The sequence below is a fragment of the Macaca mulatta genome, chromosome 16, assembly GCF_049350105.2.
Source record: "Macaca mulatta isolate MMU2019108-1 chromosome 16, T2T-MMU8v2.0, whole genome shotgun sequence".
In the NCBI taxonomy this organism is placed as follows: Eukaryota; Metazoa; Chordata; class Mammalia; order Primates; family Cercopithecidae; genus Macaca; species Macaca mulatta.
Window position 1 is genome coordinate 4271917 of NC_133421.1, and position 26835 is coordinate 4298751.

General features: G+C 53.8%; 1 protein-coding gene across 2 annotated transcripts in view; it reads right to left on the reverse strand.

The window, feature by feature from the left end:
• Positions 1-5823: 5823 nt before the first annotated feature.
• Positions 5824-26835, reverse strand: part of LOC106993862 (coiled-coil domain-containing 92B) — a 38919-nt gene continuing 17907 nt past the window's right edge. Inside the window, exons 2-4 of one of the 2 annotated variants that reach the window (XM_077969818.1) lie at positions 21974-22126; positions 16135-16182; positions 5824-10031 (exon numbers count right to left, since the gene is read on the reverse strand). In XM_077969818.1, the coding sequence (XP_077825944.1) occupies positions 9430-10031; positions 16135-16182; positions 21974-22103 (780 nt within the window). In that variant the 5' untranslated portion in view covers positions 22104-22126 and the 3' untranslated portion in view covers positions 5824-9429. Of the gene's footprint in view, positions 10032-16134; positions 16183-21973; positions 22334-26835 lie in introns of those variants that run through there. The other variant, XM_028835877.2, reaches the window with a different exon arrangement.

A 26835-nucleotide genomic window follows, 5' to 3' on the forward strand; every position in this document is an offset into this window, starting at 1 on the left:
AGTGCTGGCAGGCGTGAGCCACTGCGCCTGGCCTTTTTTTTTTTTTTTTTTTTTTTTAAGACAGAGTCTTGCTCTGTCCCCCAGGCTGGAGTGCAATGACGTGATCTCAGCTCATTGCAACCTCTACCTGCCAGATTCAAGTGATTCTCCTGCCTCAGCCTCCCAAGTAGCTGGGGTTACAGGCATGTGTCACCACACCCAGCTCATTTTTGTATTTTTAGTAGAGATGGGGTTTCACCATGTTGGTCAGGCTGGTCTCGAACTTCTGACCTTGTGATCTACCCGCCTTGGCCTCCTCAAGTGCAGGGATTACAGGCATGAGCTACCACGCCCAGCCGACCTGGGGACTCCTTGAAGGCAAGAACCATAACTTATTTATCTGGGTATTCCCAGCATCTTTCCAGAGTCCAATGCTTGGTAGGTGTTTAATGCACATTTATTTATTTTTAATTTTATTTTTAGAGACAGGGTCTCATTCTGTTGCCCAGGCTGGAGTGCAGTGGTATGATCACGGTTCACGGAAGCCTCCAACTTAGGGGCTCAAGTGACCCTCCCGTCTCAGTTCCCTGAGTAGCTAGGATTACAGGTGCACACCACCACACCCCACTTAATGCACATTTGTTGGTTGGGTGGATGATTTCGGTGTAGAGGGTGCCAGGTTCTGAGGGCTCCATAGGATGTGGGGGGGCAGCATTGCTGGCAGCCGGGAGTTTCACCTTTAAGCCCCCTATTATTTATTTATTTATTTATTATTATTATTATTTTTGAGACGGAGTTTCCCTCTTGTTGTCCAGGCTAGAGTGCAATGGCTCAGTCTTGGCTCACCGCCAAGGCAGAGGCCACCGGGGTTCAAGCGATTCTCCTGCCTCAGCCTCCCCAGTAGCTGGGATTACAGGTATGTGCCACTAGGCCCAGCTAATTTTGTATTTTTAGTAGAGATAGGGTTTCTCCAAGTTGGTCAGGCTGGTCTCGAACTCCCAACCTCAGGTGATCCGCCACTTCGGCCTCCCAAAGTGCTGGGATTACAGGCGTGAGCCACTGCGCCTGGCCGATCCCCCCATTATTTATCACAGCTGGCTTTCCTTTCAGATACTTGTTTTGTGTACTCTGTGCTTTGACCTTTGTGTCTAAAACTTTCAGATCATTTCCATAATGCCTGGCTGAGACCCACCAGCCTGAGCCCATGCAGGATGCCCAGCGGAGGCACCTCTCCCTGTCCTCTTCAGCGTCAGTGAGTGTCCATAAGTGCCTACTGGTCGGCATGGGGACCGGTGACCAGTTGGTCCATGGGCCTAGTGATAAACCAGTCCCAGCAGCTTTGGAATCTGCAGTTTAAGGCGAGGCGCGGTGGCTCACCCCTGTAATCCCAGTACTTTGGGAAGCCAAAGCAGACGAATCACCTGAGGTCGGGAGTTCGAGACCAGCCTGGCCAACATGGCGAAACCCTGTCTCTACTAAAAATACAAAAATTAACCCGGTGAGGTGGCGGGCAGCTGTAATCCCAGCTACTCCCAAGCTGAGGCAGAAGAATCACTTGAACCCAGGAAGCAGAGGTTGCAGTGAGCCAAGATCGCGCCACTACATTCCAGCCTGGGTGACAGAGCAAGACTCCGCCTCAAAAAACAGAGACAAACAAAATCGTCTTCAGTTTATCTTCAGTGGCTCCCTTCCCCTTTCCCTCACAGGGTCCTGCTGCACAGCAGGCATCCTCAGGGCTACCTCCTGGCTTCCTGAGCACTGCAGGTTTCTCATCTTTTGGGTCCCTGCATAAAGATAAGAAGGGAGGGTTATATCTAGTCTGAGACCCAGCCTGCATAATTAGCCGGCTCAAAGCCTCCCACCTCCCTAATTACCATTATCATGGATACACCCACTCAGCTGGCCATTCCTACACTCCTGCTTCCCCCTCCTTTGCAGAGTTCCCTAGGGGGCTGGAGAGGTGACGAGGGAACCTAAATCCCTTGAACTGTGGCAGAGAGTCCCCTACTTCCCTGGCCAATCTCTGGGAACCCCTAGAAAGGAAGTACTCCACCTCCCTCAACCCCAAAACTACATGGGCAGAACTGCCAGGAAGGAAGAAAGTAAGGAAGGAGAGAGGGAGGGAGGGAGGGAGGGAGGGAGGGAGGGAGGAAGGAAGGACTGCCAGTAAGATGCCCTGAGCTTCAGTCTCCCCATGTGTAAAATGAAAGGGTTGCATAGATGATCTTTAAGAGTTACCTGAGGCCAGGCACAGTGGCTCACCCCTGTAATCCCAGCACTTGGGGAGGCCCAGGTGGATCACTTAAGGTCAGGGGTTTGAGACCAGCCGGGCCAACATGGTGAAACCCCGGCTTTACTAAAATACAAAAAAAAAAAAATCAGCTGGGCGTGAGTGGTGCATGCCTATAATCCCAGCTACTCAGGAGGCTGAGGTGGGAGGATCGCTGGAGCCCAGGAGGAGGAAGTTGCAGTGAGCTGAGATTGCGCCACTGCACTCCAGCTTGGGTGACAGTGAAACTCCCTCTCAAAACAAACAAACAAAAGAACAAAACAGTTATCTGGTTCTGACATTCCATATCTCCACCCTGAACTGTGACTCTGGGATGGGCTTAGCTAAGCATCCCCAGGGGTCTGTCTGGGGAACCCTAAGGCCTGTGCTCTGCCCTTCCCTTCCCTTCTCTTTCCTTTTCTTTCCTTTTTTGAGATGGAATCTCACTCTGTTTCCCAGGCTGGAGTTCAGTGGCACGACCCCGGCTCACTGCAGCCTCTGCCTCCCAGGTTCAAGCAATTCTCTTGCCTCAGCCTCCGGAGTAGCTGGAATTATAGGGTCGCGTCACCACGCCAAGCTAATTTTTGTAGTTTTAGTGGAGATGGGGTTTCACCATGTTGGCAAGCCTGGTCTCAAACTCCTGGCCTCAAATGATCCACCTGCCTCGGCCCCCAGAGTGTTGGGATTACAGGCGTGAGCCACTGTGCCCTGTCCCCTTTCTTTTCTCCTTTTCTGAAATTGTACCTGAGACTCAAGAGTCTTGGGCAGATGTATATCCAAGGCTGGGCCTTTGGTTCCCTCACTGCCCCAGGAGAAAAAAGGCTAAGAACAAGAAGAGGCCTGGGCCAGCCTTCCTGGGCTTGCTGCAGGTCCTGGTCCCAGCCCATCCTGGGCCCAAACCTGAGCTTAGAGGCTTAAGCAAGAAACTAAGTTCAAAATAAAAAGCAGGGAAAAACTGGCTGGGCGTGTTTTTTTCCACATAGCCACTGCACTCCAGCCTGGGCAATAGAGCAAGACTCTGTGTCAAAATATGTATATTTTGTGTATACATATACGTGTGTGTGTGTGTGTGTGTGTGTGTGTTGTTAGCTAGGCCTGTACTCTCAGTTACTCAGAAGGCTGAGATGGAAGGATCCCTTTGAGCACCAGAGTTCAAGTGCAGCTTGAGCAACACTGTGAGACCTTGTCCCTAAAAAACAGAAACAGCCAGGAGTGGTGACTCACGCCTGTAATCCCAGCACTTTCGGAAGCCAAGGTGGGCGGATCACCTGAGGTTGGGAGTTCAAGACCAGCCTGACCAACATGGTGAAACCCCCTCTCTACTAAAAATACAAAATCAGCCGGGCGTGGTGGCACGTGCCTGTAATCCCAGCTACTCAGGAGGCTGAGGCAGGAGAATCGCTTGAACCTGGGAAGCAGAGGTTGCAGTGAGTTGAGATTGTGCCATTGCACTCCAGTCTGGGCAACAAGAGTGAAACTCTGTCTCAAAAACAAAACAAAACAAAACAAACAGAAACAAAAAAAATTCCACACCTAAGTTTGGGAGGGGGAGGGGATTTATTGATCCATGTAACAGAAAAGGGTAAGAGTCTGTGAGCTTTGGGTATGGCTGGATCCAGGTGACTTGATTATCTGAATTGTCTCTCCATATGTCTTTGTTCCGTTTCTCTTTTTTTTTTTTTTTTTTTGAGATGGAGTCTTACTCTGTCGCCCAGGCTGCTGTGCAATAGCATGATCTCGGCTCACTGCAACCTCCGTCTCCCAGGTTCAAAGGATTCTCCTGCCTCAGCCTCCTGAGTAACTGGGATTACAGGTGCCCACCACCATGCCCGGCTTTTTTTTGTGCTTTTCATAGAGACGGGGTTTTACCATGTTGGCCAGGCTGGTCTTGAACTCCGGACCTCTTGATCCGCCCGCCTCGGCCTCCCAAAGTGCTGGGATTACAGGCATGATCACCTGGCCGTTCTGTTTCTCTTATGGTAGCTTTATACTCAGGCAGCTTTACCCCTTGTGGTGGCAAATGACCTGCCAGATTTCTTGGGTGCCATTTTAGCCACCCAAGTGTTTGTCCTTCTCCATAGTCCTGCTTTGTTCGCTGCTGAACTAAATAGCACCTAACATGGGGGTGCTGAATGAATGGCTCCAGCAAAAGGCCCAAGATTGACTCTTGTTGGCTCAGATGGAGTTGCATGTAATCTTCAGCCCGATCAGTGTGACCTGCCCTGCCTGGGCCACACGGGTGGAGTTGGCCCTCCCAAAGCATGGACTGAGATGGGTGCACAGCAGTTCCCCAGAAGGAAGAGGTGGGTCCTGTTATCAGGAGGGTTGCAAGCAAAGCCATTTTTTTTGGTTTTGGTTTTGGTTTTGTTCCCCTGCGTCCTTAGAACAGAGAGCTGCTGCCTTTTTCTCTGAGTCATCCCTAACGTAGACCTGCACTGAAAATGTACCGGCTTGAGTTCTCATGGGTGCTGGCTGCGCTGAGCTCCTAAAGCTGCAGTCCCAGGATAACCTTCATTAGTGGAGGATAAGAATAGGGCTCCTGCTGGGATGCCGGGCGTCTGGCAGGTGGATCAGGTGGGGGGCAGGGCACCAGTGTGGCCAAAGATGCCGGAACCCAGGATTTCTTCTGGGAAAGGATAGTGGGGCAATTCCAGGCACTGGGCCCTTCCAGTCTTCTCCTCTCCACTCTAGTCAGGAGCCTGTGATCTAAGATGCTGTTTGTTCCTTTGGATTGGGGTGGGATGGAGAGAGGGGCAGGGCTCGGCTGAGGGTGAGGACACCTCAGATGGGTGCCTTATACTTGATCTGAAGAACAGCTTTTTTTTTTTTTTTTTTGAGATGGAGTCTTGCTCTGTTGCCCAGGCTGGAGTGCAGTGGTGCCATCCCGGCTCACTGCAAGTTCCGCCTCCCGGGTTCACGCCATTCTCCTGCCTCAGCCTCCCGAGTAGCTGGGACTACAGGCGCCCGCCACCACACCTGGCTAATTTTTTGTATTTTTTAGTAGAGACGGGGTTTAGCCAGGATGGTCTTGATCTCCTGACCTCGTGATCCACCCGCCTCGGCTCCCAGAGTGCTGGGATTACAGGCATGAGCCACTGTGCCCGGCCGGAATAGCTTTTTTTTGGGGATCGTCTCACTCTGTCACCCAGGCTGGAATATATTGGCGTGATCTCGGCTCACTGGATCCTCCGCCTCCCAGGTTCAAGGGATTCTCCTGCCTCAGCCTCCTGAGTAGCTGGGATTACAGGCACGTGCCACCACACCTGGCTAAATTTTGTATTTTTAGTAGAGACGGGGTTTCACTATGTTGGCTAGGCTGGCCTTGAACTCCTGACCTCAAGCAACCTGCCCACCTTGGCCTCCCAAAGTGCTGGGATGGCAGGCATGAGCCACCGTGCCCGGCCCATCTGAGGCTTATCTACTGAGGGTACCCCAGAGTCTCAGCTCCCGGTCTCATCGTACCCACTGGCTGACTCTGAACCACCTCCCGGCTCCTCCACATGCTCTTCCCACACCTGCAAGAACGGAGATGCGGTGGGGCCGAGTGCCCAATGTAAGAGATTTTTGGACTCACATGTTTTTCAGAGATTTTATTAAGAATAAGGCATATGACAGTCACCCCTAAAGCACAGGGCTCTATTTCTGTGGGTGAGTGAATACACTCTGAAAAGCATTGGATTCGAAAGCGCAGCCAACAGAGAATTTGGAGCAGGGTTCCTCTGCCCTGTCCACAGGGCTCCTGCCAGGTGGGTTTGAAGCCCTGCGCGCCCCCCATTCAAGGCTGGCATGTCCAGGAGAAGGTGCTTGGAGACCCCTGGCTCCCCACGCTGAGAAGCAGCTGCCCCACACCCTCTAGGCCTCCTTCCTCTCTCCACCAGGGGGAACGCCACCCTACTGCTTATATGGGGAAGGGCTACCCCATTTTGACCCCGGACTAGTCCCCCAAGCTAGAGGGTGCTGTGGCTGGGCTGTGGGGGCCAGGGGTACAGAGCCTCAAACTGCACTGCCCAGTGCTCCCTGGCTGATTTCCAGAGCAGGGGGAGGTCCCTGCCTGCAGCTGTCTGTCCTGGAGCTGTCCACATGTGAGGTGTGGCAGGAGCTCCACCTAGGGACCCTGAGTGTCTTCTTCAACACTCTCTCTCTCTCGCAATGGGGATTCGTGCAGCAGAGGAGAGAGAAATACAATCTTTTCCCTTCTTAGTCACCAAGGCATTCCAGGGGCGGGCAGTGCATGGGGGTAGGAGGCTTCCCTTTGGCCAGGTGGGCTCTCAAGCCAGACCCAGGGAGGGTGGGGCCTCTCCAGGGCCCTGAAGCTGAGGAGTGTTGGGCCCCTGAGGCCAAGAGCAGACCACGGACTCCCGCTCCCAGTCTCATTCTGCTGCACAGAAGCTCCTGTGCAGGTGGGTGGAGGGAAGTCTCCATTATTTGCAGGAGGGTGAGGAGGGGAATTTCTGTGAAATTGGAACCATGTGTCTGCCACAGGTGCTCCCTCAGCTTGCCTTATTTCCTTTCCCAGGCACCTCCGGCACCTCAGCTGAGCCAGTGAGTCAGCTGCCCCGGCACCCAGAACCTTTCATCTAGGGGATCTCCAAGCACCTTCCAGTGGTTGCTGGAAGAGGGACGGCAGTTGAGTGGCGCTGATGGAGTCACTTCGGGAGAGGCAGGTAGGCCACTGGAAGATCCCTGGGGCCAGAGTGCGGTGGGGGCCCCCAGCTGGACACCTTGGATGCCCAGGAGGGAAGGGGGAAGGGGGCTATTGCTATAGAGCTGGGGGGAGGACAGGCAGATGGAGCTATGGCTTTTAGTGGGTGGGTGGGCAGATAAAGTACTTCACCATCTCTGCAGAACAATAGACCTAACAAAGTCACCCTGTTCACCCCAAAAGTGTGGTTGTGGGAGGTGAGGGTCTGTGTGGGCTCCTCTAGAAAGAGACTTTAGCCCTCCTTCCCACGGTCCTCTGGGCACCTCTGAGAGAGGACTGAGGCCCTCACACACAGACAGGTTCTGAAAGGAAGGAGGACAGAATAGGGGTGCAGTGAGTTACACACACTTGAGGGGGGGCAGAGATGGCACAGGTGCAACTGCAGGACTAGCAGAGGGTAGAGGTGGGGGCAGGCAGAGCAAGGACCCCAGGCCACCTTCTTGACCCAAGCTAGACTGGAGAGCACTGTCCCAAGGGTGCCCCAACCTCGGCCATCTGAATCCCATGAGCTGGACACCCCAGACCAGGCGTGGTTATTGCTCAGTGGCCTGGGCAGTCCCGGGTGGGGTCAGCTGGGAGAGCCGCACATTGCTTGGCCCTGAGTGTGCTCGCTCACTGGTCTCTACTTCTTGCCAATTTCCTGCTCCCTCTAACAAATGGAGGGAAAGGGGGTGTGATCGGGGACTCCCCCCTCTTCATGGAGCTGTGATGGGAGAAGAGCTTGTCACCCCTAGAGCTTAACTCTGCTCACCTCCCAGACCCCTGCGTGACACAGAACGTGTGGCCTCAGCCAGGGTTAGGACCTGTCAGGAAAGGGGTGTCTGTGAGGGAGGTAAAGGACTCTCCCTGCCCCACGTCCTCCCCTCGAAGCCCCTGGAAGACCTCACAGGCACTTAGGACTTGATGCAGGACCCACACAGGAGGCATGGCATGGGCTGGAGGAGTTTGTGTTTCCTTCTAGGCTGGGCTGGGGATAGGGGCAAGAAGCTGCGCTGAAACTGTCCTTCCTGCCTTTGGTGGTGTCAGGGGAGCTTAGGAGACGGGGTGTTAGGAGGTGGGGCTTTCCCCTTTCCACGTCGCCATTCCCCAGGCTAGACAGCAGGGAACTGAGCAGCCCGCCACTGCCAGATTCTGACAGGCTCAGGGGCATCTGTGGAGGGGGCCAGGATGGGGGCTAACCTGTGCTCCCACCATCTCCCCAGCAAACCCAAACTCCCATCAGTAGCTGCTGCTTCCAAGAAGCCAGGCCCTCCTTCTTTCTTTCGTTTTTGAGACGGAGTTTTGCTCTTGTTGCCCAGGTGGAGTGCAGTGCCGCGATCTCGGCTCACTGCAACCTCCGCCTCCCAGGTTCAAGCGATTCTCCTGCCTCAGCCTCCCCGAGTAGCTAGGATTACAGGCACACACCACCGCGCCCGGCTAGTTTTTGTATTTTTTTAGTAGAGACGGGGTTTCACCATGTTGGCCAGGCTGGTCTCGAACTCCTGGCCTCAGGTGATCCGCCCACCTCGGTATCCCAAAGTGCCGGGATTACAGGCGTGAGCCACCGCGCCCCGCCAAGGCCCTCTTCTTGTCTCTGGATGCAGCCAGCTGATTAGGAAGCCGAGCAAAATTAGCACCAATAAACAGGACTAGGAAAACCCCTGGGGCTACCTCCTGCGGGGGAAGACAGCTCCTGCCTTCGGGAAGCCTGGCTGCCAGCAGGCCTGTCATCTCCCTTCCCCAGCACAGCTCCCAGTCCCCGCGTTCCCAGGGGGGTGGCGGACTCGGGAAGAGCTGAGCTGGAGACGGCTCTAGACCAAGTCCGGCCACCCAGGCGGTTCTGTAATCCTCTCCCAGGGCCCATGGATGCTACCTTCCAGAAGTTACGCTTCCATCAGGCGCACTTTTCCCACCAGGGGCTCTGGGAGGACATGTCTTCTAAAGTGTTCCGTGCTCACCTGCAAGGACCTATCGGCAGGGTCGGGGTGGGGGTAGAAGGACCAGCCCCTAGCCCGGGCCTCTCCTGGAGAGGAAGGCTTGGTGGGAAGGGCGTCGGCCTGGGGGTGGGGGAGGCGGGGGGAGCTGGGGGGCCTGGGGCGTCAATGCCACTCTGCGCACCTTTCCGTAGGCCAGCCCAGCCCTCCCCACCCCACCAAGGATTGTCGGCTTTCCCGGGGCAGGGCGTGGCCGCCGTCCCTCCTGTCTCGCTGGCAGGTGGGACCAGGCCAGGATCGGGACTGCGAGTCCTCTCGGTAGAGAAGGTGCCCCGCTCGGCCCCGCGGAGGAGCTCTCGCGCGAGGAGAAGGCTCGAAGCTTTGGAAACGTCGGGAAGTACAAAAGGCTGGCGGTTCAGGGGTTTGGGGGAAGCCGGAGCTGCTTCGCCCCGCTTCCTGGAGGAGGGGCGGCTGTCCTCCGCCCCCTGGACCTGTCTGCGGGGCCCAAGCTGCGTCCCTGGCTGGCCCTCCCCGTCCGCCCCGCTTCACCCAGGCCAGCCCCGCGCCTACTCCGGGTCCCCGGGCGCGCTGGGCGGGCAGGGCGGGCTGGGCGCGGGCTGCGGGCCGGCCCGGTCCGGGGGCTCCTGCGGAGGCGGCTGGCGCGGGCTGCGGACGCTGGGCCGCAGCGGCCTCCGCGCGCTGCGGAGGAAGAGCGCGGGGTCGGGCATCGGGTCGGTGTCGTCCAGGGCGCCGGCCCCGCGGTCCCAGGCGGCCCAGTCCCGGCCGGGGCCCTTGGCGGCGGCCTCGTGGGCAGCAGGCGGGCGGCGGGCCCGCGGTGCGCGACGGCGTAGCCGGGGCTCGGCTGCGGCGCCGGGGCCCGGACGCGGGGCCTGCAGTCTCTGGCGCGCCGCGTGCAGCTGGCAGGAGAGGTAGGCGGCCGCCTCGGTGTGCTTCTGCAGCTCGGTGCCCAGCACGGTGGCGCGGTGGCTGCGGCGGCGCAGCTCCTCCAGGAAGCGGCGCTCCTCGGTGCGCAGGCTGCAGCGCAGCGCGGACACCAGAGCCTCGCGCTGTGCCACCTCCCGCCGCAGCTCCGCGTTGGCCGCGGCCCGCGCCTCCAGCTGCGACTCTAGCGCGCGGCACTTGCTCTCCAGCTCCCGTGACGCCGCCTCTGGAACGGAGCAGAGGCCAGAGGTGACGTTCTCCACCTGGCTTGGAACAGAACCTGCACAGCTCAGCCCTCCGAGTAACAAACCCCCCAGACCGGGCGCAGGGGCTCACTTCTGCAATGCCAGCACTTTGGGAGTTCGAGGTGAGCGGATCACTTGAGGTCAGGAGTTCGAGACCAGCCTGGCCAACATGGTGAAGCCCCGTCTGTACTAAAAATACAAAAATTAGCCGGGCATGGTGGTGGTGGGCGCCTGTAGTCCCAGCTACTCGGGAGGCCGAGACAGGAGACTTGCTTGAACCCTGGAGGCGGAGGTTGCAGTGAGCTGAGATCGCGCCTCTGCACTCCAGCCTGGGTGACAAAGCGAGATTCCGTCTCAATAAGCAAAGAAAAAACCAAAAGAAAGCCCCACTCCTCCCCACATCCCCACCTACACATCCTACCGTGCTCCCCCTCCTTCCCCATGCGTCGGCTCAGTGGCCTGCCTTGTTCTGCCCTCCTACCTGTTCTACACTCTGTTTGGCCTCGCCTCTAATTCTTCAGGTTTCAGCTTAAGTGCAAACCCATCCCTGGCCCTTTATTCATTCCACAGATAATTTGTGGAGCCCTGACTTGGTGCACTGTGTTAGGTATTGGAGATAGGGCTCATAATAAAACGGTCTCCGTGAAGCTTACCGCATAGTGGGAGAGACATAATAAATAATCACAAATAAGTGTGAGGTTGCAAATGTGATGTGGAAAGTCAATGCTGTGACTGTAACTGGAGAATGTGACCTAATCAGGGAAGTCTTCCCAGCAGAAGAGACTTGAGCTAAGATCCGAAGGATAAACAGTAGTTAAGTAGTGAAGACAGGAGAGAAGGATGCTGCAGACGGAGGGAACAGCTTGTGTAAAAGCCCAGAGAGCAAGAGACGGAAAGAGCTGCGAGTGTGCACAGGAAGGGAGTCAGTGTCCTTGTTTCCTCCATAGGGCATTCCTCACATATCTTTTTTTTTTTTTTTTTTGAGACGGAGTCACTCTTGCCCGGGCTGGAGTGCAGTGGCGTGATCTCGGCTCACTGCAGCTCTGCCTCCTGGGTTTAAGTGATTCTCCTGCCTCAGCCTTCTGAGTAGCTGGGACTACAGGCACCTGCCACCACACCCGGCTAATTTATTTTTTTATTTTTAGAGACAGGGTTTCATCATATTGGCCTGGCTGGTCTCCAACTCCTGACCTTGTGATCCGCCTGCCTCGGCCTCCCAAAGTGCTGGGATTACAGGCGTGAGCCACCATGCCCGGCCTTTTTTTTTTTTTTTTTTTTGAGACAGAGTCTCCCTCTGTTGCCAGGCTGGTGGGCAGTGGCATAGCTCACTGCAGCCTCTATCACTGGGCTCAAGTAATTCTCCCACCTCAGCCTTCCCAGGAGCTGGGACCACAGGCATGCACATTTTTTGTAGAGATGAGGGTTTGCCATGTTGCCTGGGCTGGTCTCGAACTCCTGGGTTCAGGCAGTCCTCCTGCCTCAGCCTCACAAAGTGTTGGGATTATAGGTTTGAGTCACCCTGCCTGGCCACATGTTTGTCATTTTTTGTTTACTTGTTTATTGTTGGCCTTTGCCACTGCAGCAGGTTGGAGAGACATTGGAACCACCCAGAGAGCTTTAAAAAATGCTGTTTCCTGGGCACTACGAAAGACCAATTGAACCAGCATCCCTGGAGTTGGACCTGGGAACTGGTGTTGCTCAAATCTTCCCCGGGTGGTTCTCGTGTGCAGTGTGAGTTGAGGACCCCTGCCTCCTGGAAGCTCTATCTCAGCAGGACCATATCCTAGGACTTGGCCCAGGTGAGTGTAGGGACATAGGCAGCCGAAGGTGGCAAAAAGTAACCCTGAAAAGATGAAAATCACCAAGTGATAAGAGGACAAAGAGGGCCGGGTACAGTGGCTCATGCCCGTAATCCCAGCATCTGGGAGGCCAAGGTGGGTGGATCACGAGGTCAGGAGTTCGAGACCAGCCTGGCCAGCATAGCGAAACCCCGTCTCTACTAAAAATACAAAAATTAGCTGGGTATGGTAGCGTGCGCCTATAATCCCAGCTACTTGGGAGGCTGAACTAGAATTGGTTGACCCCAGCAGGTGGAGGTTGTAGTGAGCTGAGATTGTGCCACTGCACTCCAGCCGGGGCGACAGAGCGAGACTCCGTCTCAAAAAAAAAAAAAAAAAAAGCACAAAGAAAGTTCTTAAGCCCAGTAGGTTAGCACGCTCATCCCAGTGACTCAGGGGAGGGCTGAGGCAGGAGGATCTCTCGAGCCCAGGAGTACAAAGCTGCAGTGAGCTATGATTGTGCTACTGCACACTATGGCCTGGACAACAGAGCAAGACCCTGTCTCTAAAAAAAGAAAGCGTTCTCAAAGCCCATTGAAAGAGAAGATAGGCCAGGCACAGTGGCTCACACCTGTAATCCTAGCACTTTGGGAGGCTGAGGGGGGCAAATTGCTTAAGCTCAGGAGACCAGCCTGGGTGACATGGTGAAACCCCATCTCTACAAAAAAGCTGGGTGTGGTGGCACGTGTTTGTCATACCAGCTAATCTCGAGGTTGAGGTGGAAGGATCTCTTGAGCCTGCCTAGGAGGCAGAGGTTGCAGTGAGCAGAGATGGCGCCACGGCACGCCAGCCTGGGTGACAGAGTATGAGACCCTGTCTCAAAAAAAAAAAAAAAAAAAAAAAGATAAAAACGAAGACACTGGGGCAGTGGCTTGGGCCCAGGTGATCTCAAAAGCCCTTTCAGACAAAGGACAGTAAGTGGGGTGAAAGTGGCTTTGTTACAGAACTGTCCTAATCTAGTGTCTGGGATGTGTGCTGCCTTCCTCCAGCCACCTAGGCACCAAGAGTTTGCCCGTCGTTGTCCTCTACAGTGGGCAGAATTAGTCCAAGTTCGTAAGTGTCTAGATGATCCCTAGCTGATCTTCATGCACGAATACATAAAGCAAGTTCTAGGGTACCTAACATCATAGCTTAAACGTCCAACCTATAGCACTTCATCTATAACCAACACATCAATATGGAAGAGACTCTGTTCTTAAGAACTCTTCTGGCCAAGAAAGAGTATTTTTATGATTCCTTTTAACATTTTTTAAATTTTTTGTTTTGTTTTGTTTTGTTTGAGACGGAGTCTCGCTCCGTCGCCCAGGCTGGAGTGCAGTGGCGCCATCTCGGCTCACAGCAAGCTCCGCCTCCCAGGTTCACGCCATTCTCCTGCCTCAGCCTCCCGAGCAGCTGGGACTATAGGTGCCCGCCACCACGCCTGGCTAATTTTGTGTATTTTTTAGTAGAGACGGGATTTCACGATGTTAGCTGGGATGGTCTCGATCTCCTGACCTCGTGATCCCCACCTCGGCCTCCCAAAGTGCTGGGATTACAGGAGTGAGCCATCGCACCTGGCCTTTTAAAATATTTTATTTTATTTATTTATTTATTTTATTTTATTTTATTTTATTTTATTTTATTTTATTTTATTTTTGTTGAGATGGAGTCTCGCTCTGTCGCCCAGGCTGGAGTGCAGTGGCTGGATCTCAGCTCACTGCAAGCTCCGCCTACCGGGTTCACGCCATTCTCCTGCCTCAGCCTCCTGAGTAGCTGGGACTACAGGCACCCGCCACCTAGCCCGGCTAGTTTTTTGTATTTTTTTAGTAGAGACGGGGTTTCACTGTGTTAGCCAGGATGGTCTTGATCTCCTGACCTCGTGATCCGCCCGTCTCGGCCTCCCAAAGTGCTGGGATTACAGGCTTGAGCCACCGCGCCCGGCCTTAAAATATTTTTTTTTAAATGGTAGAGACAGAGTCTCACTATTTTGTCCAGGCTGGTCTTGAACTCCTGGGCTCAAGTGATTATATCCTACCTTGGTCTCCTAAAGTCTTGGGATTACAGGCGTGAGCTACCGCACTTGGCCTTGTAATTCATTTTTAATTAAATACTGTGTCCTGGCTAGGCTCAGTGGCTCACGCCTGTAATTCTAGCACTTTGCGAGGCTGAGGTGGGTGGATCACCTGAGGTCAGGAGTTTGAGACCAGCCTGGCCAACATGGTGAAACCCCATCTCTACTAAAAAATACAAAAAAATTAGACGGTGTGTGGTGGTGTGCACCTGTAGTCTCAGCTACTTGGGAGGCTGCAGCAGGAGAATCACTTGAACCCAGGAGGTGGAGGTTGCAGTGAGCCAAGATCGTGCCACTGCACTCCAGCCTGGGCGACAGAGCGAGACTCTGTCTCAAAAAAAAAAAAAAAAAAAAAAAAAAAATTGTTACTCTGTCCCTCCAAGTCAGGTAATACGTCTTGTACTTCAGAGACAATGGGTAACACTCAGTTCTAGTTCTGTGGTCTTATAATCTGATGATAAAGATCTCAACAATGCAATTAAAAAAATTGATTGTGGGGCAAAAACATGACAAAATTTAGCATCTTTTTTTTTTTTTCTTTTTTGAGACGGAGTCTCACTCTGTCGCCCAGGCTGGAGTGCAGTGGCTGGATCTCTGCTCACTGCAAGCTCTGCCTCCCGGGTTCACGCCATTCTCCTGCCTCAGCCTCCCGAGTAGCTGGGACTACAGGTGCCCGCCACCTTGCCCGGCTAGTTTTTTGTATTTTTTAGTAGAGACGGGGTTTCACCATGTTAACCAGGATGGTCTCGATCTCCTGACCTTGTGATCCGCCCGTCTCGGCCTCCCAAAGTGCTGGGATTACAGGCTTGAGCCACTGCGCCCAGCCAATTTAGCATCTTAACCATTTGTAGGAGTACCGTTCAGTACTGTTAAGTCTATTCATGTTGGTGTGCAACAGATCTTTAGAACTTTTTAATCTTGCAAAATTAAAAGTCTACACCCATTGAACTCTCCCAGCGCCCCCCCCCCCATTTTATGGGTGAAGTAATACTCTGTAAACAAATATTTTAGTGGAATTTCTACAACAGCAAGAAGCCATGCTTTTGTAAAATGCAGAATTTACTAATGTGGGTGTGTTTCTTTTCTCGTATAGACCAAGTTCCTTGAAGTCAAGGAGCCCATCCTGTCATGCATCTTGACACTTGGCCTGTGATCACTCAATTCAGTGAATCTTTTTTTTTTTTTTTTTTTGAGACGGAGTCTCGCTCTGTCGCCCAGGCTGGAGTGCAGTGGCGCGATCTCGGCTCACTGCAAGCTCTGCCTCCCGGGTTCACGCCATTCTCCTGCCTCAGCCTCCCGAGTAGCTGGGACTACAGGCGCCCACAACCGCGCCCGGCTAATTTTTTTTTTTTTATATTTTTAGTAGAGACGGGGTTTCACCGTGGTCTCGATCTCCTGACCTTGTGATCCGCCCGCCTCGGCCTCCCAAAGTGCTGGGATTACAGGCGTGAGCCACCGCGCCCGGCCTTTTCTTTTTTTTTTTTTGAGACGGAGTCTCGCTCTGTCGCCCAGGCTGGAGTGCGGTGGTGTGATCTCGGCTCACTGCAAGCTCTGCCTCCCGGGTTTACGCCATTCTCCTGCCTCAGCCTCCCGAGTAGCTGGGACTACAGGCGCCCGCCACCTCGCCCGGCTAGTTTTTTGTATTTTTTGGTAGAGACAGGGTTTCACCGTGTTAGCCAGGATGGTCTTGATCTCCTAACCTTGTGATCCGCCCGTCTCGGCCTCCCAAAGTGCTGGGATTACAGGCTTGAGCCACTGCGCCCGGCCACAGTTCAGTGAATCTTGACACTGACCATGTGATCACTTGTGCGAGGATGGGAAGGACTGGGGAGGTGGGTCACAGCAAGGAATTAAGCAGGCTAAGGGGAAGTAAAGCCACATTACCATCTCCTTCCTGCTTTCCTTTCCTCACTTTGGACAGAAACATGGATACAGGGTACTATGTGTGGTGTTGCAGGTTGTTCACTGCACAAGGTCATCCAACTGAGGTGGTGCAGGTTGTTCACTGCACAAGGCATTTCACAGTGTCATCCACTGGGCAAGTGTGGCTGACATCCTGCACTCTGCTCACAAGCCAAGGAGTGACTGTCCCCAAGTCTAGGCTGGGCACAGAGAAGGCTTGGGTCCTACTGAGAGCTGGGAAAAACTCCAGTGTTGGGCCCCACGACACTTCCCCACCAGTGGTCCTTCTCTTACCTTGCTGGTGAGATTGGGCCTCTCTCATTTCCAGGTCATGGGTCAGTTCTGGGGGGAAAGAAAAGAAAAGGCAGTTTGTGTGTGTGTGTGTGTGTGTGTGTGTGTGAGAGAGACAGAGAAATCATGGAATAACAGCTCAGTAAGAGTGGCAATGAGGATCTTTAGAAGCCACTCCCGTACTATTTTACCACAACCTTGCTGGGGGAAGAGATGAAGAGATGTGTCCTGGGCATAGCCTGAACCTGGCCAGCTTGACTCCAACCTCCGAAATCTTCCCAGCTCAAGCTTTACGCCTGGGTTTGGAATTTAGTTCACCCCTCGTGAGACTGAGGAGCCTGGCTTGTTTCGGGGCTGGGGGACTATCTGCCCTTCCTGGGGTGATATGCCAGCCAATCAGAGCAGTTCTGGAGGACCCTTGCTGTGCAGGGCTTTGACCCTTTTGTGTTTAGCTGATGGCTGCTGGAGTGTGCAGAACTGCTTGGCGGCACTGGAGGCAGGCTCAGGGCACTGGCTACTTACCCGTCTGGACACTTGCTTTTCGCTATTTTGACAGCCAGTACCGTCGAGCCTGTGTTACTATCTGAACATCAGCGCTGCCCCTTCCCAAGCCCCAGTTCCACCATATTCCCCAAGGCAGGGAGAGGGGCTTCGAGGAGGACAGTGCTGTCTAGTGATGGGGGCCTGGATTGGCATTGAGGCGATGGGGCGGGCAGGCTAGGAGCCACTCAAGGGCACTGGTGCAGGAGCAGTTTCCTCCTGGGTGCTGCAGCCCAGCCGTCACCCCTCTGCCTGCCTGTTCCCCCCAGGCTCCATTCCTTAGTGCCCCCCAAACTCCACTTCTCAGCTCAGGTGAGTCTGATAATTTTTCCAGCCCCACCCTCACTCCCCCAACTCCACCAGGGCTCAAGAACTGGTACAAGGGCAGAAGGAAGCCAGAAGCCACAGCTGCCTGTGATGCAGACTGACTCAGGGGCACCTGTGTGCACCCACAGGGACACAGTCCGGTGCCCACGGGGAGGAGGTGTGAACCGGGGGACGGGGGAGGAAGGCGGTGCATCTCTGGGACTACCACCCAGCAGCGCCTTCAGGGGCCTCGTGACCCCTCTGCCCCTCCTCCTCACTGCCCTCACCGGCTCTGCCAGAGACCCAGGGCTGTGCCAGAGGTGCCTTCTCTGGGGAGGCTGGTTGTTGCTAGGAGACAGGCAGCTCAGGGTGCCTGAGCCTTCTGCTGTGACCAGAGTCTAAACCTGTTCCCTGGGGCCCCTGTGAGGACTCTGATGCCTCCACCTCCAGGGCTTCCTGAGACCAACTTGGCCCCTCCTCCAGGGCCTTGTGATATAGCCCAGGGACCTTAGCCTAATTTCAGCGATTTGGGAGCGGAGATACCTTGGCTCTGCCGTTAACTCCCTGTGAGTGGTTTCTCTTCAGCCTTTAAACACAGGACTTGGGGGTAGGGTGATAAAAATCTCAGCTGGGCTACAGATGAGCATGGTGTGAGGTCAGATATGCTGTGTGACCTTGGGCCAGTAACGGCACTTCTCTGAGCCTCAGTTTTCTCATCTGGAGAATGGGGGCACAATAGCACCTCTTCTCCAAGGGACTGTCCAAGGATTAAATGAGAAAAAATAAACAGGCTTGGCCAAGGGCTGAGTTGGTGCTGAACGCCTGTGAGTAGTTCTTGTCATCAGTCAGGCTGCTTCGCCACCCCAGAACACACCCACCTCTCAAACCCTTCATTCTGAGTCCTCACCCATCCTCAGCCAGCTCCCTGGGCAGCCTGTCCCTTAGGCTCCTACACCAGCCTCTCCCCTCTCCCAACCCCCTCCCAGCCCTGGGTCCCTCTTTAATCTCCTTCCCCTTATCTTCTCCATTCTCATCACCTCCTCCTTGGGGGAAAGGCCTTATTCAGTCATTTCAGCCTCAAGAGTGGCTGCTCTGGCCTGGCCCATTTATTTTTATCTCCTTAATCGATAACCAAGAAGTGGCCGGGCGCGGTGGCTCACGCCTGTAATCCCAGCACTTTGGGAGGCCAAGGTGGGCAGATCATCTGAGGTCAGGAGTTCCAGACCAACCTGGTCAACATGGCGAAACCCCATCTCTAATAAAAATACAACAATTATCCAGACGTGGTGGCGTGCACCTGTAATCGCAGCTACTTGGGAGGCTGAGGCAGGAGAATTGCTTGAACCTGGGAGGCAGAGGTTGCAGTGAGCTGAGATCATGTCACTGCACTCCAGCCTGGGCGACAGAGCAAGACTCTGTCTCAAAAATGAAAAATAATAGTAATAAAAAAAAAAAAACACAAGAGGTTTCAGGCCCATACCCATCTGAGAAGGGTGGTGTGGGTGAGGGCACTCTGTTCCTGCCTGCTCCACATATCTGGCCTGTGTCCTAAAAGGAAGGGACCATAAGTTCTCAGAATTGGGGCAAAAGAGAAAGAAATGAGAGGAGTTGCTATGGCATCTTAGGGTTTCCTCTTCTCTTAATTGTGTTATTGCAGTGAAAAGGTGGCATCAGGCAGGGGTGAGGTACTTGGGCCATTCTTGTCCCCGACGCTGGCCTCTGCTCCCATCCAGTCTTCAGGGGAGATTAGAATGTGCGGCTGACCCTGTCTGTGGAGCCTTTGGAAGCTGCGATGGCTGAGTCAGGACCACTGGCGTCTTTGTCTTTTTTTTTTTTTTTGAGACGGAGTCTCGCTCTGCCGCCCAGGCTGGAGTGCAGTGGCGGGATCTCAGCTCATTGCAAGCTCCACCTCCCAGGTTTACACCATTCTCCTGCCTCAGCTTCCCGAGTAGCTGGGACTACAGGCGCCCACCACCTCGCCCATCTAGTTTTTTTTGTATTTTTTAGTAGAGATGGGGTTTCACCAGGTTAGCCAGGATGGTCTCGATCTCCTGGCCTCGTGATCCGCCCGTCTCAGTTTTTTTTTTTTGGGACAGAGTTTCACTCTTGTTGCCCAGGGTGGAGTACAATCGCGCGATCTCGGCTCACCACATCCTCCGCCTCCCAGGTTCAATCGATTCTCCTGCCTCAGCCTCCCGAGTAGCTGGGATTCCAGGCACCCGCCGCCACGCCTGGCTAATTTTGTATTTTTAGTAGAGACGGGGTTTCTCCATATTGGTCAGGCTGGTCTTGAACTCCTGACCTCAGGTGATCCGCCCGCCTCAGCCTCCCAAAGTGCTGAGATTACAGGTGTGAGCCAGTGTGCCCGGCAGGACTATTGGTTTCTCATGTCACAGTGTGGGAAGTCAGGTGGACCACTCAGATCGTTTGGGACTCAGAGGTTTCCCTGGGCAGTGGGGAGCTCCCAGGAGCAGGTGCTGGAAGGGAAGTTGAAGTCTGAGCATCTTGGGGAGAGAATGTCCAGAAAGCTGCAGAGGCACGTAGGGGTGTGAGTCTGGAGCTCCGGGTTCTCATCTTCCCTCCACCACTGACACATTGTGTGACTCTTTCTCTGGGCCTTAGTTTACCTAAGTAGGTACGACGAAGAGGCCAGGCCCTCCCAGCTGAGACGGTCTGTGAGTCACTGGCTCCAAAGTGTGCATGTGGAGACGCAGCCTCAGTGAGCACTCGGGCCAGAGCCAAGCCTCTGAGAGGCCCAGGCAGCTGAGGCCCCAAGTCCAAGAGCAGCGGCCAGGCCTGGGATTTCACTTCATCCTTGGTGCCTCCCTCTGCTCTGCTCACAAATCCATTCAGCAGGCAAGTGCTTTCCTTCAACCTCCCTCCCACGGGTCGTCCCCATTCTACCCCTCTTCATCTATCCCCTGGAACATTCATCACCTCTGCTGGTCTCCCTCCCTCCCTCTCCCACCAATTCAGCTTCCATACAACTGCCAGACTGAGTTCCTTTTTGTTTTTGTTTTAGACGGAGTCTCACTCTGTAGCCCAGGCTGCAGTGCAATGGCATGATCTCGGCTCACTGCAACCTCTACCTCCTGGGTTCAAGCAATTCTCCTGCCTCAGCCTTCTGAGTAGCTGGGATTACAGGCGCGCACCCCCATGCCTGGCTAATTTTTTTGTATTTTTAGTAGAGACAGGGTTTTGCCATGTTGGCCAGGCTGGTCTTGAACTCCTGACCTCAGGTGATCCACCCACCTCAGCCTCCCAAAGTGCTGGGATTACAGGCATCAGCCACCACACCCGGCCCAGACTGAGTTTCTTAATGCAGGATAATGCTGGTCAGGCAGCTGCTCGAAAACTTTCTGTGGCTCCCCACTACCCAGGAGGACTCCTTGGCGGTCATGGTGTTTGTCAAGGTCTTCCACACTTTGGCTCCAGCTGGATTTCTTTTCTTTCTTTCTTTTTTTGAGATGGAGTCTTGCTCTGTTGCCCAGGCTGGAGTGCAGTGGCGCAATCTTGGCTCACTGCAACCTCCACCTCCTGGGTTCAAACAATTCTCCGGTCTCAGCCTCCTTAGTAACTGGGATTACAGGCATGCGCCACCACACTGGGCTAATTTTTGTATTTTTAGGAGAGACTGTTTCTCCATGTTGGCCAGGCTGGTCTCAAACTTCTGACCTCAGATGATCCACCCCCCTCCGCCTCCCAAAGTGCTGGGATTATAGGTGTGAGCTACCACGCCCAGCCTCCAGCTGAATTTCTTTTTTTTTTTTTTTTTTTTTTTTTTTTTTTTTTGAGACAGAGTCTTGCTCTGTCGCCCAGGCTGGGGTGCAGTGGCCGGATCTCAGCTTACTGCAAGCTCCGCCTCCCGGGTTTAGACCATTCTCCTGCCTCAGCCTCCCGAGTAGCTGGGACTACAGGCGCCCGCCACCTCGCCCGGCTAGTTTTTTGTATTTTTTAGTAGAGACGGGGTTTCACTGTGTTAGCCAGGATGGTCTCGATCTCCTGACCTCGTGATCCGCCCGTCTCGGCCTCCCAAAGTGCTGGGATTACAGGCTTGAGCCACCGCGCCCGGCCTCTGAATTTCTTATCAGTCTCCTTTAAGTACTACTTTATCAACTGGAACCTTCCATGAGCTTTTGGATTCCGAGCTTCTGGCCTTTGCCGTGCTCTTCCCTTCATCTGGAATGTTCTCTTTACTCCTTTCCCATGTGATATCTCGGCATGTCCACATGTTATGCAGCCTCCAGGGAGTTGAAGCACCTCTCCTCTGGGGAGCCTCGGATGCTGGACCTCCTCCTTCAGCACCTGCTCCTCAAGCTGGACATGCTCCTGCCCATGAGCTCCTGCTTGATTTCTGCTCTACCTTAATATCACTAGTTGACCTGTTTGTCTCCCTAGCTAGACCGAGGGCTGGGAGTTGCTTGGTGAATGGTGACTTGGAAAGGGTGGGAACCTCTGGGAATTGGTTCCTAGGAGTCCTCCACTACCTAACCAGAGCTTTTTTTTTTTTTTTTTGAGATGGAGTCTTGCTCTGTCGCCCAGGCTGGAGTGCAGTGGTGCGATCTCAGCTTACTACAACCTCTGCCTCAGCCTCCTGAGTAGCTGGGACTACAGGCGCCCGCCACCATACCTGGTTAATTTTTTGTATTTTAGTAGAGATGGGATTCACCATGTCGTCCAGGATGGTCTTGATCTCCTGACCTCATGATCCGCCCACCTCAGCCTCCCAAAGTGCTGGGATTATAGGCGTGAGCCACCGTACCCGGCCCTAACCAGAGCTTTTTGCCCTGAAACTCTCAGGTGTTTCTAGAACTTTTCCAACTTCTCTGTCCATCTCACCTCCCCAAGTCCCAGTTTCCTTATTCAAAAAAAGAGGCAGCGGAATTGGTGCAGTGTGAGGCTCACGGGGGCTGTTGGTGGGCACAGCCCAGAGACCGTGGTTGTGATGATGACAGCGACCCTTCCCCACCCGTTCGGCCGCCTCTCCCGGCCTCACCTGAGCAGCGTTTCTGCAGCCTCAGGATCTCCAGGTGCAGGTCTCGCAGCAGGGCCATCTGCTCCTTTTTCAGGAAGCTGATGTGGCGTTGCACGCTCTGGATCTGATGCTCCAGGGACACGGTATCCATGGCAACCCAGGCCTGGGCCCCACCTAGGGAGGACGACAAGGTGAACCCACCTCTTCTGAGCCCATCTGCGCTGCCCGCCCTCAGCTCTTTCACCATCTCCACCGCTCTGGGTCCTGTTGCCACCAGGAAGATGATTCTGCCACTGCTGTCACCTCCCCACTATTCCCTCATTCAGGCTTCGTGAAAAAGCAGGGGAGTTGGCAGGAAAGCATCATTATTCCCATTTAACAGTTGGAGAACCAGAGGGCGATGGCTTCCTTCTCCTGCTCCCATGTGACTTTTTTTTTGAGATGGAGTCTTGCTCCTGTCACACAGGTTGGAGTGCAATGGCACCATCTTGGTTCACTGCAACCTCCACCTCCCAGGTTCAAGCAGTTCTCCTTCCTCAGCCTCCTGAGTAGCTGGGACTACAGGTGCCCGCCACAACACCCGGTTAATTTTTGTATTTTTAGTAGAGACGGGGTTTCACCATGTTGGCCAGGCAGGTCTTGAACTCCTGACCTCAGGCGATCCACCCGCCTTGGCCTCACAAAGTGCTGGGATGACAGGCGTGAGCCACTGCACATATAACTTTAGCCTCTTCTGCTTCTCAAACAGGAAAACAAATGGAGTGGCAAAGTCAGTAGAGAGACAGAGAACCTGGGTTCTAGCCTGCTCCTCCCCTCCAGCAGTGTGACGTGGGTGAGCCCTCTGACTCTGTGGGCTCTCAGTTTTCTCAGGGGTACAATGAGGGAGATGTGGAGTGAGTGAACCTCAGAGTCTCTTCCAGCTCTGACATCCCACAGTATCTCAGCCCAAGGGCTACATGGCTGTTCTGAATATTATTCTCCTTTAGTTCAACTCCACTTCAACTTAACCACAGTCCAGGGCTCTGGGCTCCTCCAAGTGGCAGTGGAGGAAGATCTGGTGAATGTTTCACTAAAACTGACTCTGGGCTGAAGGCAGGTGGTGGAGTCCCTTTGTAAAAGAGAAAGGTGGGCCAGGCATAGTGGCTCACACCTGTGATCTCAGCACTTTGGGAGCCCAAGGCGGGTGGATCATGAGGTCAGGAGTTCAAGACCAGCCTGGCCAACATGGTGAAACCCCATCTCTACTAAAAATACAAAAATTAGCTGAGTATGGTGGCACATGCCTGTAATTCCAGCTACTTGGGAGGCTGAGGCAGGAGAATTGCTTGAATCGGGACACGGAGGCGGAAGTTGCAGTGAGCTGAGATCATGCCACTGCATTCCAGCCTGGGCTACAAAGCAAGACTCCGTCTCGGGAAAAAAAAAAAAAAAGGCGCCGGCGTGGTGACTCATACCTGTAATCCTAGCACTTCAGGAGGCTGAGGTGGGTGGATCACCTGAGGTCAGGAGTTCGAGACCAGCCTGGCCAACATGGTGAACCCCTGTCTCTACTCAAAATACAAAAGTTAGCTGGGCATGGTGGCACGTACTTGTAATCCCAGCTACTCACTGAGGCAGGAGAATGGCTTGAACCCAGGAGGCGGAGGTTGCAGTGAGCTGAGATTGTGCCACTGCACTTCAGCCTGGGCGAGGTGAGACTCTGTCTCTAAATAAATACATACATAAATAAAAGAGAAACAGGCTGAGCATTTTGGCTTACTCATGTAATCTCAGCACTTTGGGAGGCCAAGGCGGGCGGATCACTTGAGGTCAGGAGTTGGAGACCAGCCTGCCCAACATGGTCAAACGCCATCTCTATTAAAAATACAAAATTAGCCGGGCCTGGTGGCGCATCCCTGTAATCCCAGTTACTTGGGAGGCTGAGGCAGGAGAGTCACTTGAACCCGGGAGGCGGAGGATGCAGTGAGCCAAGGTTGTGCCACTGGACTCTAGCCTGAGTGACACGGCGAGACTCTGCCTGAAAAAAAAAGAGAGAGAGAAATGGGAGGAGGCTGGGCGTGGTGGCTCACGTCTGTAATCCCAGCACTTTGAGAAGCTGAGGTGGGAAGATGGCTTGAGTCTTGCCGGAGTCTTGAGTCTTGAGGAGTTTGAGACCAGCCTGGGCAACAAAGTGAGATATCATCTCTAAAAATATATAAATAGGCCAGACTCGGTGGTTCATGCCTGTAATCCCAGCCCTTTTGGAGGCCAAGGTGGGAAGATCACTTGAGGTCAGGAGTTCGAGACCAGCCTGGCTGACATGGTGAAACCCCGTCTCTACTAAAAATACAAAAATTAGCTGGGCATGGTGGCACAGGTGCCTGTAATCTCAGCTACTTGGGACGCTGAGGCACAAGGATTGCTTGAACCCGGGAGGTGGAGGCTGCAGTGAGCCAACATTGCACCACTGTACTGCAGCCTGCGCAACAGAGCAAGACTCTGTCTCAAAAAATAAATAAATAAATAAAAATAAATAAATACAATAAAGAGGAATAGGAGAGGGGGAAAAGAGACCCATGCAGTGACTCCTACGGTGGAACCTTGAGTTGCAGTGATGGGTGAGAGGCACGCATCCCTGAATGCTAATAAAAGCCTGGCTTTCCAGCTCTGCTTCTTCTGGCTCCGCCCCCTTCCCGACGAATCTCTTGTGTGGTAATCAGCATCTTGGACAAGCAGAGGCAGACAGCAAACACTGGAGCCCGGGACTCAGAGCTCCCGGTTTCTCAGCCAAGGACTCACTGAGCTTTTGAGGAACCTGCCTTCACCTGCCCCGGGAATGTCCTGGGCAGTGGGAGAGACAGGCCTGTAAGAGGAATAATTCTGTTCACCAAATGGTCCCCTCCAGACTAGATTCCATGTAAGACTCGGAAAATCCATATTTTCATCTGTGGGGTCACATTGAGCAGGTGCTCCTGAGAACTCCCATCCTCGGGGCACTCCTTTCTCTGGGCCCCTTTCTCTGGTATTCCCCTGACCCCCCCAATCCAACCAAATAGGCCCTTTTTTTTTTTTTTTTTTTTTTTGAGACAGAGTCTCACTCTGTCACCCAGGCTGGAGTGCAGTGGCGGAATCTCGGCTCACTGCCAGCTGCACCTCCCGGGTTCATGCCATTCTCCTGCCTCAGCCTCCTGACTAGCTGGGACTATAGGCGCCTGCCACCAAGCCTGGCTAATTTTTTTATTTTTTTTGTATTTTTAGTAGAGACGGGGTTTCACCGTGTTAGCCAGGATGGTCTCAATCTCCTGACCTCGTGATCCACCCGCCTCAGCCTCCCAAAGTGCTGGGATTACAAGCGTGAGCCACGGCACCCAGCCGCCTAACTTTTTTTTTTTTTTGAGACGGAGTCTCGCTCTGTCGCCCAGGCTGGAGTGCAGTGGTGAGATCTTGGCTCACTGCAAGCTCCGCCTCCCGGGTTCACGCCATTCTCCTGCCTCAGCCTCCTGAGTAGCTGGGACTACAGGCACCCGCCACCACGCCCGGCTAATTTTTTGTATTTTTAGTACAGACAGGGTTTCACCATGTTATGCAGGATGGTCTCGATCTCCTGACCTTGTGATCTGCCTGCCTTGGCCTCCCAAAGTGCTGGGATTACAGGCGTGAGCCACCGCGCCCGGCCATCCAAATAGGCCTTTCATTTCAGCAAGGCCCGTGGGGATCGCTGGCTCCATGTGCTGACCGTCTGCTATGTTCAGGAAATACACACATGCTCTTACTTCTGCCAACCACACTTCAGCGGGTATTACCACCCCAGTTCACAGAAAAAGGCTCTTGTGCCACTTCACGTGCTCAGTAAGTGGTGACAGAGTCAATTCTCCAACTAAGTCTTTCGAATCCAGAGAAGGTTCCCAATATTTACACCGATATTTACACTGGGAACAGTCCTAGGTTTGAATCTGTCACCCAGGCTGGAGTGCAGTGGCGCGATCATAGCTCACTGCAACCTCAGACTCCCGGCTTAGGCAATCCTTCCACCTCAGCCTCCCAAGTAGCTAAGGGCTACAGGTGACCGCCACCATACCTGGCTAATTTTTAAAAATTTTTGTAGACACAGGGTCTCACTTTATTGCCCAGGCTGATGTCCACCTCCGGGCCTCAAGCAATCCTCCCACCTTGGTCTCCCAAAGTGCTGGGATTACAGGCATAAGCCACTGGACCCAGCTGATTTGTGGTTCTTTCGATTACCTGCTGTGTGATTTTGGCATGAAAATTAACCTCTCTGAGTCATTTTCCTTCCCCCTGTAAGATGGGACTGCAAATCCTACCGTCCTAGGATAGTTGTAAGGATTAAATGAGATAAGAAATGTAAGGTCTGGCGCAGTGGCTCACACCTGTAATCCCAGCACTTTGGGAGGCCAAGGCGGGTGGATCACCTGAGGTCAGGAGACCAGGCTGACCAATATGGTGAAGCCCTGTTTCTACTAAAAATACAAAAATTAGCCAGGCATGGTGGCGTGCACCTGAAGTCCCAGCTACTCGGGAGGCCGACACGGCAGAATCGCTTGAACCCAGGGTGCAGAGGTTGCAATGAACTGAGATCAAACCACTGCACTCCAGCCTGGGCAACACAGTGAGACTCTGTCTAAAATAAATATTTAGGCCAGGTGCAGTTGCTCACGCGTGTAATCCCAGCACTTTGGGAGGCCAAGGTGGGTGGATCACGAGGTCAGGAGATCAAGATCATCCTGGCCAACATGCTGAAACCCTGTTTCTACTAAAAATACAAAAATTAGCTGGGCGTGGTGATGCGTGCCTGTAGTCCCAGCTACTCGGGAGGCTGAGGCAGGAGAATGGTTTGAACTACGGAGTCAGAGGTTGCAGTGAGCCGAGATTGTGCCACTGCACTC